The sequence below is a fragment of the Myxocyprinus asiaticus genome, chromosome 32 (assembly GCF_019703515.2).
Source record: "Myxocyprinus asiaticus isolate MX2 ecotype Aquarium Trade chromosome 32, UBuf_Myxa_2, whole genome shotgun sequence".
Taxonomy (NCBI): Eukaryota; Metazoa; Chordata; class Actinopteri; order Cypriniformes; family Catostomidae; genus Myxocyprinus; species Myxocyprinus asiaticus.
In genome coordinates, this window is record NC_059375.1 from 34,752,264 (window position 1) to 34,766,527 (window position 14,264).

Sequence of the window (14,264 nt, forward strand, 5' to 3'; positions counted from 1 at the left end):
AATCTGACTCCATGGCGCCAAAGTGAGCACTATTATAGAGCCCGTGACATAGCTCCCAAGGGGCGACAATTAAGTGCCACCAACCAATAAATTGGTGTGATTGTACAAGGGCTTCAGACCACGTGACACTCAGGCCGTGTCCCAATGCGATTACGCAGCTCAAATCAAATCACTTTTATTATCACACAACCATATAAACAAGTGCAATAGTGTGTGAAATTCTTGGGTGCAATTCCGAGCAACATAGTAGTCGTGACAGTGATGAGACATATACCAATTTACAATAAACATCAGATTAACACGACACAATTTAAAATCTAATATACACATAATTACACATAACACAATATACAAATAATAACATACAATGTACAGTATACAAAACACACAATATAGAATACACATTATACAATAAAAAAAAGTATATATAGTATATATAAAATGTACAGTAGTTTGTATTGTACTGTATTGACATTCAGGCTGTTGGTTGATAGTAAGTTGCCAGTGCGTTGTTAAGAGAGAATATAATATAATAATAATATAATTTATGACAGTCCGGTATGAGATATAAGAGTAATAAAGTGCAGTGCTGATGGATTTTGATCATGGGAGATCAAGAGTTCAAAAGTATGATTGCTTGGGGGAAGAAGCTGTCATGAAGTCAGCTGGTGCGGGTCCTGATGCTGCGATACTGCCTGCCTGATGGTAGCAGTGAGAACAGCCCATGGCTCGGGTGGCTGGAGTCTCTGATGATCCTCCGAGCTTTTTTCACACACTGCCTGGTATATATGTCGTGGAGGGAGGGAAGCTCACCTCCGATGATGTGTCTGGCAGTTCGCACCACCCTTTGCAGGGCTTTGCGGTTGTGGGCGGTGCTACTGCTGTACCAGGCGGAGATGCAGCCAGTCAGGATGCTCTCTACAGTACAGATGTAGAACCGTGTGAGGATGTGGCGGTTCATTCCAAACTTCCTCAGCCGTTTCAGGAAGAAGAGGCGCTGATGAGCCTTCTTCACAACGGCTTCAGTGTGGATGGACCATGTGAGTTCCTCAGTGATGTGGACACCCAGAAACTTGAAGCTGCTGACTCTATCCACTGGTGCTCCATTGATGGTGATGGGACTGTGTTCTCTATCTCTTCTCCTGAAGTCCATCACAAGCTCTTTTGTCTTATTGACGTTAATGGAGGGGTTGTGCTCCTGACACCAGTGTGTCGGAGTGTGCACCTCCTCTCTGTAGGCTGTTTCATCATTGTCAGTGATCAGACCTACCACCGTCGTATCATCAGCAAACTGAATGATGGCATTGGAGCTGTGTTTTGTCAGTCATGTGTGTACGGGGAATACAGGAGTGGGCTGAGAACACAGCCCTGCGGGGCTCCATTGTTGAGGGTCAGTGATGAGGAGATGTTGCTGCCCATTCTAACCACCTGGCGTCTGCTTGACAGGAAGTCCAGGATCCAGCTGCACAGCGAGCTGTTTAAGCCCAGAGCCCGGAGTTTCTCATCAAGCTTGGAGGGCACTATGGTGTTGAATGCTGAGCTGTAGACTACAAATAACATTCTCACATAAGTGTTCTTTTTTTCCAGGTGTGAGAGAGTAGTGTGTATTGTAGATGCAATGGCATCATCAGTGGAGCAGTTGTTGTGGTAAGCAAACTGCAATGGGTCTAGTGATGGAGGCAGCACAGAGCAGATGTAATCTCTGATTAGTCTCTCAAAGCATTTGCTAATGATGGGGGTCAGAGCAACAGACACCAGTCATTTAAGCAAGTGATTTTGGATTGCTTTGGAACAGGCACAATGGTGGACATTTTAAAGTATGTGGGGACAACAGACAAAGAGAGGGAAAGGTTGAAAATGTCCGTAAAAACACCAACCAGTTGGTTCGCGCACGCTCTGATGACACGGCCCGGAATGCCGTCTGGACCTGCGGCTTTGCGGATATTCACCTGTCGGAAGGATCGGGTTACATCCGCTACAGAGACGGAGAGTGAACTAACCTCTGTAGCTTCGGCCGCGAGAGCTCTCTCCGTGAGTGTGGTGTTATTTCCCTCGAAACGAGCATAAAAAGTATTTAGCTCATCCGGGAGAGAGGCAGCGGTGTTCACGGTGGAGTTTTTATTCCCTTTCAAGTCCGTGATGATATTAATTCCCTGCCACATGCTTCTAGAGTTGGTGGTGCTGAACTGCCCTTCAATCTTGTTCCTGTACTGACATTTTGCAGTACTGATAGTTTTTTGGAAGGTATTAACTGTCAGTGCTTCCTGTTTCAGTTTCTGCCTGTAAGCGGGCAGAAGCAGAATGGAAGAGTGGTCCGATTTGCCAAATGGTGGGCGGGGGAGGGATTTGTAGCCGTCCCAGAAGGGAGAGTATCAATGGTCCAAAACCCGGTCCCCTCGTGTGTTAAAACTAATGTGTTGGTGGTATTTTGGTGCGACTGATTGGAAACAGGCTTTATTAAAGTCCCCGGTCACAATGAACACGGCCTCAGGGTGTGCGGTTTCCTGCTTGCTTATAATCCCATACAGTTCCTTGAGTGCCCGGTCTGTGTCGGCTTGTGGCGGGATATACACAGCAGTAATATTGACCGCTGTGAATTCTCTCGGTAGCCAGAATGGTCGACACAGAAGCATGAGAAATTCCAGATCAGGAGAGCAGAAAGACTTGAAAGAATGTACGTTCCTCTGATCACACCAGGATTTGTTGATCATAAACATTCACCACCACCTCTGCTTTTACCTGAGAGGTCTTTCGCTCTGTCCGCTCGGTGCACGGAGAAACCCGCGGGTTCAATGGCTGAGTCTGGAATCTCCGCAGACATCCAAGTTTCCGTAAGGCAGATAATGCAGCAGTCCTTCGTCTCTCGTTGGAAAGAGATCCACGCTCTCAGCTCGCACAGCTTGCTGTCCAGAGACTGAACATTTGCCAGTAGAATACTGGGTAGCGGGGGTCGATTTGCGCGACGCCTTACTCTGATGAGAACGCCGGCTCTGTTTCCCCTATTCCTTTTGCGTTTCCGTGGCCAGACAGCCCAGACGAAGGGCTCCGCTGGTGTGTTTGTAAACAGCGGGTCAGCATTGAGGAATTTGAAGTCCGGTTTACGGTGTGTAATTGCAGAACCAATGTCCAAAAGTGTTTGTCTGTCATAGACAATAAGGCAGACAACATCCAAGATAAAAAACATAAGAATTGTAAACGAAACAAACAAAACACTACAATGTTGTGTCGGAGCTCGCAACGCAGCAGCCATACTCGGCGTCATCTTGAGTCAAAACTGGAGTTCCTACAAAAGGGAACTCAAATCAGAGTTGTTTTTTCTTCTTGAAGCCACAAGCTCTTTGCTTTTTAGGGATACCAATGCACGTATGTATCATGGCCACATCCTCTGTCAAAACTGGATTCAGTGGACAAAGAGAGTGTAAGAATACACAGAATCTAATTAAGAGTGTTGTAATCAGCAAATAATTACATATTGTACATTGTAAATAGAAGCATTGTGACTTCTTAGTTCACAATAAAATAGAAAAGAAACACACATAAAACACCATAATAACAACATTGTTCTGAACATTTAAGATTTTATTCTGCTATATTTAAAGAAGTTAACCCAAAAATGACAATTACTGTATGTATATACAGAATACAATGAAAGTGAATGGTCCTGGGGTTGTCATTCTGCCCAAAATCTAATTTTGTTTTCCACAGAAGAAAGAAAGTCATACAGGTTTGGAATAACATGAGAAAATTATTGTCATTTTGGGGTGATCTATCCCTCTTAATTGTTTCTAGGTGCTACTGTAAATAAAATGAAAAATATCACAGCTCTTTCATATTTGTAATGGCTTCAAATGTCACACAGTAGAGTATGTTTTTAATGATTAAGGCTAGACAAATACAGTATGTTTGGCTACAATAATTAGACTGTAATAGCTGCACAATTATTATTCTGTATGATCCTATTCTTGTGTCTGTATTCGTATATATATATATATATATATATATATATTAGATCACAGCTCTTTTGTATGTTGGAACAGATCATATATGTTTAGGATTCACCTACCAGTGACGTGGTCAATTTGTAAAAGAATTTCAAGAGGGATGGTGTTGTCAAATGTTTTTTTTTTTTTGTTGCATTTTTTGCTTATGGGTTATTGACAAATAAGGTTATCCGAGGTGTTAAAATGAGAAATCTTTTAAAAATCTAGTTTAAAACATTTGTGTAAAGTTTTTAAAAATGTAATATTTCTGTCAAATTTGGTTTCATACATTTTTGAAAACCTTTATAGCATTTTCAAAAAAAAAAAAAAAAAAAAATATATAAAATGTGAATTTTAAAATTGTCATGTGGTGTAACCATCAAGCAAAAATATTATAATAATTTCTTTGCACCTTGAATACATCTGAGTACAAACAACTTCATCATTAATTAAAAAAAAAAAAAATTTGAAAACATTTTTCAAGGTAAAAAATATTTTTTATAAATATTATGATTTTTTGAGTAAAAAAACAAAACAAAAATGTTTTTACAGGGTTCCACCACATGACTTGAACAAAATGTTCCTTTTCATAAAAATGTCAAAATGAATATCAGATGTTTTTTTTAAACTTCATGCACAGTCTTGAGGGTCTAAAGGTGTTATGGTCTGTTTTGTGGGTTTTATGGTCAACATAAAACCCATTCTACACCTAACAGCTGGTTACACCATATGACTTTGATTTGGTGGACAAAAGCATTTTTAAATATGCATCATTTCAATTGTTTCACTGCTACTTTTTTTTTCTTTTAAGAAATAACAATAAAAGATCATTCTGCACTAGTCATGCCAACATTTCTTTTTTCCGGAATTTCAGCTTTTAATGAGACTTTGACTTTTTTTTTACAGTCTCTGGACACCACATGACATTTTTTACTTTAAACCCCAGAAAAATTATCAGTATAACTTTAAACTCAGGAATTGAAAATGCAGTATGCTCATCATAGAAGAGGTATATTCAAGTAAATGGTTTGTGTCAATTGCATTTAATAGATCTGGACAAAAATAAGCGTCATTTCATTGACCCTTACACATTGCCATAATATACACCTGTTTGCCTATGTAATTGTACTTTATGATGAATTTGGTGAAAAGAATCCACGTTATGATCATGAAAAGGGTTTTCTCTATATCGCTCCCTCACAGTCTATTCCATTAACTGAACTAGTAAAGGAAGTTTGGGCTGTTTCTATGAAGGATGCTTAAACAGTGGTGTAAAAAAGTTGTTCTACACACAAACGTGTTTACCGTGAAAATGTATTACGTTAAAAACACGTACATGTTTTGTACACTTGCCATAGCAATATCTTACCCTGGCAGAATATTTCCAAACTGTACAAGTGTCAAGATTTGATTAGAGGATTTCACCTATAGAAATCTGGCAAACTCAAACATGTCGAAATCTAATTTTGACCTGTTAATCTCAGTTATTTAAAGTCTGTTATTTATCAAACAGAGAGAATTAAATATTTTACTTGCATGATTAGTTCCTATTAATACATGACACAACTGATCTAAAGGGGATGCTATTTCTAGCAACAAGGGGGATGGCATTCCCTCGCATCCCCCCTCAACTCGAGCCCTGCCTGTATAACAAGCCACACAATAAATTGCACAATGCTTACTATAAGTTTGGGTCCATCATTGATTTTTGAGGGTAAAAGAGTTTTAAACTTAAGTTTTATTAATATAATTATGTGCAAGAAATTCAATTTGTTGGAAATTTGTTATGAAATTGAAATGTGTAAAACTTATAAATAATTTTTGAGTGAGAGAACAACTCATTCTTTATAATTACTATTTTCCACATTTTGGAATAATAGTTAGGTCATCAAAAGTATAAATGAACACAAATATAAGTATGGGAAATAGGTAGTGACCAAAAAAAATAAATAAAAAAATTGACAAATCAAAACTATCTTTTTCTTTAAATTCTTTAAAGTAGCTGTTTTATGCCTTAAAGCTCTGCAAATTCTGGGCATTCTCTCAACTAACTTCATGAGGATCCACCTGGGATGCTTCTTAAACAGTTGGCTGCATTTCCTTCACTATCTGGTTCAAGTCCTCCATTAAAAAAGTAGTTTTGTAAAGAAATTCATACACAGACACAATTTATCTGTGTTTAATAAACTAATTAGAAGCATATAAGCATAAACCCTAAAGGAATTTACTGGGTTCAGTGCAAGTTAAGCTTAAGATAATTTTGACTCGTCCCTCTTTTTCTTTGAAAAAAGCAAAAAATCAAGGTTACAGTGAGGCACTTTCAATGGAAGTGAATGGGGCCAATTTTTGAAGGGTTTAAAGGCAGAAACGTAAAGCTAATAATTATATAAAAGCACTTACATTAATTTTTCTGTTAAAACTCATGTATTATTTGAGCTGTAAAATTGTTTAAATCTTCATTTTTACAGTTTAGGGTTTGATGACATTACATCATCATGGCGACAAAGTTGCAAAATTGGCTATAACTTTACAGAAAAGGTTAGCAAGCGATTTTTTCCACACTAAAATCATGTTAACGCATATTGTTTAAATTTTGTGGCAATACTTTTGAAACAGTGAGTATTTTAATGTTTACGGATTGGCCCCATTCACTTCCATTGTAAGTGCCTCGCTGTAACACGGATGTTTGCTTTTTTTTAAGAAAATGAGGGATGAGTCAAAACTCATTTTTGAGCTAATCATCATTATGCCACAAATGCTGTTAAGTCAGCTTAACTTGTATTGAACCCGGGAATATTCCTTTAAGATACATTTTTTTTTAAGATCAAGAGAAACATAAATACAGTCAAGTGTGTCCAAACGTATGCCTTTATTGCAACAGGTAGATAGAGTACAGGCTTTGAAAAGTGCAAGCCTGCTCCTCCTCCTTTCCCCGGCGCTTACCAATTACGTACAAACTACCACTCCCATGATCCCCCGCTTCGTCAGGCAGGAAGGACGTGTGTTAGCAGGAGCTCACACTGATCCAAGTTAGGAGCTCTCAGCTGCTAGCTTTGGCCCATCATGTAAGTGCCTGCCGAGGTTTCTTTGCAGAGCGCTTGCAGAAATTCCCCCGTTTTCGTTGCGCTTTGCGAGGCGTGCAATTGCAATCCCAGGCTTTGCACGGAGAAGACCGCACACGACGCCCAAAGGATCCGAGTGCATGAAGATCGGGGCTTGTATTTTGCACCTTTGTCGCAAAGCAAGCCCGCTTAAAGCCTCACTGCGAGGGCTAGATGGAGGGAGGGAGCGACAAGGAAGGCAAAGTCTTTTGTGCTTCCCCTTCCCCCAACAACCCGAAAGGGGAGATGTCCGTGCCAAAACCAGGTAAGTACTTTTATATTGAACCGATGCGTGCAAAACCTCTGAAATGCAGCCAGCGTTGCATGCACGGCTTGCAAAGTGCACGGCCGCAGCTTTGTCGTGGCCAATGCATGTTAAAAGTTTGATAGCTGGCGAGGGTCACTTGCATTTCCTGTTTTAATGAATTGCCCTTTTGCTGAGTTTCTATTAAGGCGATGCTCCCCTTATTAGACGCGCGCTTTCAGGCGCTATTTGCATTCTTGTTATGCCAGGATTATTAAAAGATACGCATTCTTTTTCCGTGTTGAGGAACTGCCAAGTGATTGTGCAATAGCAACGGTGTCCGCACCCGATTTATGAACGCGCACGAAGCAAATTTTTTTCTTTCTTTTGAAAAACGTTCGACGTGACGTCATGCTTGTTTCGTTTGCGCTCTGGAGAATAAAATTCGCTCACAGTACTTCTGGCGTTGTTGCATGCGAGGTGCATTCCGGGTTCAATACAAGTTTAGCTCAATAGACAGCATTTGTTGCTCAATTCACACAAACTAATTTCGACTCGTCCCTCGTTGATATATATATATATATATAAACGCATTGGAAGTGAATGGGGCCAATCTTTAAACATTAAAGTACTGACTGTTTCAAAAGCATAGCCACAAGGTGTAAACATCATAAGTGTTAATATGATTTTGGTGTTTTAAAATTGCTTACTAACCTTATATGTGTAAAGTTATATCCAATATTATAACTTTGTTGTCATGACAACATAACACTGGTAAGCCATGTAATTTGGTAAACACTGTAACACCGGTAAATTCCTGATTTCGTCACACTAAAATCATGTGAGCACGTGTAATGTTTACGTCTTGTAGCAATACTTTTGAAACCATGTGTATTTTCATGTTTATGGACTGGCCCCATTTACTTCCATTATTTGTAAGACAACAGTAACTGAGATTTTTTTTACTTTTTATTTCTTAAATAAATGGAGTTTAAATACTTTTTGTGGTAATCAACATCATGCCACATTATGTTGATTGAGCTTAACTTGTGTTTAACCCAGAATATTCCTTTAAATAACATTAAACTTTCCCCGACGGTCATGTCTGCATGTGCAATGGGGAAACATGGCCCTGACGGCCTGGTTGCGTGCCATGTTTAGCAGATAGAGCAGAAAGATGACGCTGAACTTCAGACATTTTTTATTAGTTGCCTGTTCTTGTTGTCCCCGTCCATGGGTGTAATGGAAAATCATTTGGACGCTCTGTCATGCAAGCTTTGTTCCAGCAGTAATACATAGGTAGAGGTTGCAAAAATAAAGAGCTAAATATACTTTTGTTGCCATCGTCTGGTCTTGCAAACAGTTCAAGGAACAGGGTTCAAATGTGCTTTTAAACCCCAAGTCTCCACGCAAAAGATGCAGGAAATTTTAAACTGCAAAAGACATCTGTCACCCCATAAATGCAAGATTAAGCTTTTTTTTTTACTTTTTTAATGAGCAATTAAAAGCAATGGTAGAATTACACTCCAAAGAGCCTTTGCAACATCTAATGTCCCTGTTTTTTCATGGAAGAACAATATAGAATCTTTGTGTGAGGTTTCTCACACCTTGGGCCAAATTTACGCACATGCACAAGCTTAAATCAATGCAATGGCAGCTGCTGTTATTTTTTGCTTCTGCAACACTGGGGGGCCTTTCCGATCCATGCGGTGATCACAGCCACCTCGTCAATGTCATGAGGCTAATTGCAATATGAGAGAGTTGAAACTCTGAGAATAGAACACTCATGATCATATATTTGTAAGTGTGGTGTAAGATTGTGTGATGATGATGAGGTGATATTTTTTCAGTGTTGAAAGAGCAGTAATTATGTTATGTAACAGTGACACACCTGATGTACATTTGAGGAACTAAATCCCTGTGATTCCACCCCTCTGTCATGCAAACAAACAGAGCATGAGAAGCAGGGAGGGTGCAGGTAGTGGATTGTGAAGGGCAACATTTAATTCCTAGTGCAAACTATACAACTCAAGCTCGTCTCGTTTGATGTTTTGAGGTGGCAACTGGTCTACGACGATAGTGTAGTGTGTGCACTCCTGCAACACTCCCAGACTAGTCGCAGGTGCTACGACAGATTTCAAACCAGCTTAATATCTAGATGTCATGTCGTCAGGTGTGTGCACTGTCCCGATGAGCGAGAGACCGACAATGAGCCAAAGTTTGTGTATGAATTTTTTTAGCATAATTTTAAGATGTGTTTGGCTGATCCGTTTAAAACGGGACGATGCTTAAAACAGCTGTAATGGGGTCCAAAATGTGCTGATTTAAATGGAAATAACCAATTGATTGGAAAATGTTAAAAAGCAAACGCATGTTCACGCACAAACTTCACAATCTTCATTTTGTCAACATGCAGGTACACAGATATGAGAAGCACACAAATTAGAAGCTCAGTTAAGGTACTACACTTAAAAAAAAAAAAAAAAAAAAAAATGAATTCTTTTCTAAACGTTATGTTTGCGTATAATTAAGAGAAACTGTGCGCCTGTTTTTAGCACTTTTTTTTTTTGCGTTTTATTGTCATTCTGTAATATATGTAATGATTAATACATGTGAAATCAAAGACTCTCCGCTCAAAAACCGAACACAAGTGGTCAATAGAGACTACGTGGTGTAACATTGATGTGTCTCGCTTGTACACTTGTGATCAAATATCTCAAAATGCATCTTTATACCAGCTGTACACAGGGCCTCAGTCGGGGACGAATGGTCGTGTAGTTTATAAGCCCCATTTGTGATCAGTTTTGTAGTGTGTGCACCAGCACGGCGGAAAACAAGAGTCTCAGGGCGCCGACTACAAGTTTTGTGTGTGCTTGGCTTAAAGTGCTCCTTAAACAGTGTATAGGCGGCGCATGTTATTGCATGATAGTCCATCCAGTTTTAACAGAAACCTAATTTGGTCTATGGGGCCCAATTAAAGCATGCAATTTTGTATAAATGTATGGATTTTTCAAATGTTCACTTAAATTGTTGATTTGTGCAATGCTGCATGTAATGCATGTTTTATTTACATGCATTGTAGTTGCTGATGCATGCAACAGTGCTTTTAATGTATGGATTTAAAATGAAAAAAAGGCATTTTAGTTGGTGATTACTGATACACCACTTAATGTATGGATTGTTTTTTTAAAGATGCTGTTTAGTTGGTGATTACTGCAACGCTGCTTTTAATGTATGGATTTTTTTTTACATGCATGCAGCACTGTATTTAATGTATAGTTTTGTTACATGCATTTTATTTTTAGATGCATGCAATACTGTATTTATTGCATGGATTTTTTTTCTTTTTATACATAGATTATAGTTTTTGTTGGAAAAGTTGTCTTAATTGTATGGGTCAATAACATTTATGGTTTGAATTTTCTGGACCATATATGTGTTTTGTTGTGTTATACAGGTTGCAGTTTTTTTTTTTGTGTGTGTGCAAATACCTTTAAGCTTTATAACTCTCTATGAAAACTGAAAGTGTGATTCCAGAGCTGATTTGAAACAAGTAGGACTACATTGCATAGTGTGAGGGGATGGAAGGAGACAGTTTAAGTGTTGGCAACAGTTTTTTCTGAGCTGGGAGCGATCCCTAGGACAAGCAGTCCCCTCGTATCAGTGGGGGTTTATGTTGCGCTTGTTGGCCTCTGGTTCTCTGTTTGCACTGCTGCTGTGGATGAGTTGTTCCACTGTGTGCCCTACTCTGGCCCCAGCGGTGCACACAGCAAGTCGCTCTCCCTGCCATGCCTTTACCCTGCACCTGGGCTTGCTGCTATGCAGCATGCAGCCACCATGCACTAGGGCTGCGTGATTATGACAAAAATCGTAATTGTCTATTATATCCCATGACATTGCAATTGCGACTAATTTTTATTAACAGAATTTACATTAAATGCTCATTTTTATTTGGGGTATCTGTATGGCATATTCTTTATGTAGGCCACACTTTGAAAACCGTAAACTGTGTTCCTGAATTCTTCTTTAAATCATTAACTTCACGTTGTCCCTTTAAGCAGTATTAATAACAAAAATGCTCCACTGCTGCAAAAATGTTTTGATGCAAAAATTGTGATGCAAAGGCAGTAGACTTTAATGGAATGCTGTAATTGACACTTTTTGCGATTTGTTAATTTTGGCAGCTGTAATTGTATTCTTGATTAAATGTACAGCTCTGCCGTTGTCATACTCAATTGTTACGTTTGTCATGCTAACAGACCCTGTGTGCTCCAGTCGCAGAGGTACTAAATCCCCCATTTTGACGGCACAATTGTTGGTGACCGTCCGACCTTGCTGTGTTATTTTGGTGCAATAGCAGAGGGATTGTTGCAAGCATTGTGCAGCTGATCCCCCCAACCTTTCACCATTTGGATGTGTGCATTGAGAGGACACCCATACCGGCCCTTCTCTCTAGTATGCTTTCACATTCATGTATGCATGCACGCATGCCTGCATGCTGAAAATCAAGGCATGGAATCCACAATGAATGGTTGCATGCAAATGAACAGGTTTGGGCCCAGGGCTGCAGAATTTATCGAATACATTTTCAATATTACAAGTTACAGCTTTCCATTTAGGTCTGCTTCTATTGTTTCAAGTTTTATTGGTCACATACATAACCATACACAATACGACATGTAGTGAATTTCTTGGTACGACTTTTCTCCGCACAGTTTACGAAAAAAAAAAAATATATATAGAGAGAGAGAGAGAGAGGAAATAGAAGTAAAAAACACAATTTACAACACAATAAAATGCAAAATAAAATAGGAGAAAGAAGAAATATATACTGTATGTACAAAGGATGCATCTGAATATGAAATGGTGCATAATGACAGATGTAGAGGTAGTAGTAGCAACAGTTTGACTGGCAATATGTACATTGTGCAAGGTAAAGTGCGAATGTGCAGTAATGTTGACCTGCAACAGGCTGATGTTATAGAGGTGATGTTGCAGATGTATAATAATGATAATATATATATGATAATGCAGAGTGTAATATTGCATCAACATTTTCTATTTACATGTTTTTTTGCAGCGGTTGAGCATTGTAACTTATCACACAAATGTCTTTTGCTCGTAGGGCTGAACGGTTTAACCAAAATAACATTGAAATTGTGATATGACCCAGTGCGATTTTCAAAAACCACGAGGGCTGAGATTTAATTAAATAAATAGTCTTGACGCGCTGGCTGCTATGCTGCGCCTATGTGCATGGCTGTTTTGTCTGTAGTGTGTAGCGCTTTCTTATATGCAACGGGATCATTGTATTACACGTGGTTTCAGAGTGGTTCTGTGCTCCACACACACAAACTATCTATCTGGTGCCCTGAGTGACAGATGTGCTCTGAGTTTGGTTAGGTGTGCTATCGAGCGCATTATTTAAAGGGGCCTAGATATACTTTAATTTCACATTTGTGTAATACACATTTAAAATAATCCCTTGAGAGCGGGGATTTTTTTTTTTTTTTTTTTTTACAGCAAGGCAGATGAGAGTATTTCATTGCATTAAAAGGCTGTTGTCAACTCATCTTCAAACAACAGAAAACTTCCGTCCCTTCAGTTTTCAAAATAAAAGCTTCTACCAAAATTGGTTTTGAAAAAAGGCTTAAGTGTTTACCGGGACTGCATATTAATTTAAGAAATTATTAAAGAAAGAAATTACTATTAAATAATAATTATAATATTTATAATGATAATTATTATTATACAATAATATATTTCTATAATAATTTTTTAACATGCAAAAATATAATATTCAAGTTGACTGGGTTTCAAAAAAATCATGATGAAAAGTGAATTGACCCTTTCACAAATTGGACAAGTGTGAACACCCTTTCTAGAACAGTATTTCTGGTTGGCAGTAAAGCATGGGCAAAACATGGTTTCATTTTGGTTAAAAGGAATCACATGTTTTTTGTTTATCATATCGCAGTTCAAATCGCAATATTTTCCAAAATGATCGTTCTTAGATTTTTGTCCAAATCGTTCAGCCCTTGTTGCTCGCTTTCGGTGTATAATTTATTAAAAATATGAAAAACAGTTTTGGTTTTCATGCAGCTAATGTGAAGTTCACCATTTAAGCAGTTGTTTTGGATCCATAGTTTGGATGTGTAGTTCACATAGAATGTGGCATGCAGATGCCCTGCAAAAAATAAGTGTTTTAATGTAAATTCTACTAATGGAAATTAATCGCAATTACAGCATCAGGAGAAATAATCAACAATTATGTTTGCATGCTGCAAATCAGGACATGGAATCCATGCTGGATGGTTGCATGCAAATTCCAGTATGCAAGTCAAATAGTTTGCACCCCAGTCTGTATGGCTAATGCATTGCATTGGTTCTTATAAGCAAATAAGCTATGTTAAATAGGGCACAGATCTGACAACACTGGGAGTGTCTTTCTGCTGAATCGCTTGGGAGTGACCATCATGACTATTGGCTCTTGGTAGGCCCGTGAAGAAGACCCTCTCTGTCTGTCTTTTTGTTTTCTCTCTCTGTCTCTCTCTCTCTCTGTCTCTCTCTTCTGTGGGTTGTGAGCTATGTTGGGTCGCAGGAACTGCAGCCTGGCATTGATCCATTTTATTGCAGACTTCTGAATAATTGACCACATTTAGGGTTTTCTCTTGAAGGCAGCCTGGGTGTCTCTTACCATAGCATTACCAGCAACAGTATTACTTTCCCCACAAAGGACAACCTTTGCTTATTATTAAATTGATTTCTCAAACGCTTCAATCTATTTGTATCCCTTGAACATTCTTGTTAGGGTTTGTTGTAAGCCCCTAAAGTTCTAGGCCTCTCACGATTATTATCGTCTGATCATGGTTATTTTCTCTAACCACGGAATTTGAGATTATTGTGCACTTCAAATTCAATTTCATTTTAATGCCCAAA

General features: G+C 38.7%; 1 protein-coding gene across 1 annotated transcript in view; it reads left to right on the top strand.

Moving 5' to 3' along the window:
• The first annotated feature begins 6,294 nt into the window (after positions 1–6,294).
• The window catches only part of LOC127423123 (dual specificity mitogen-activated protein kinase kinase 6-like), a 38,811-nt gene continuing 30,841 nt past the window's right edge, over positions 6,295–14,264 (top strand). Inside the window, exon 1 of the mRNA XM_051667196.1 lies at positions 6,295–7,346. Within this exon, the coding sequence (XP_051523156.1) occupies positions 7,256–7,346 (91 nt within the window). The 5' untranslated portion in view covers positions 6,295–7,255. The remainder of the gene's footprint in view (positions 7,347–14,264) is intronic.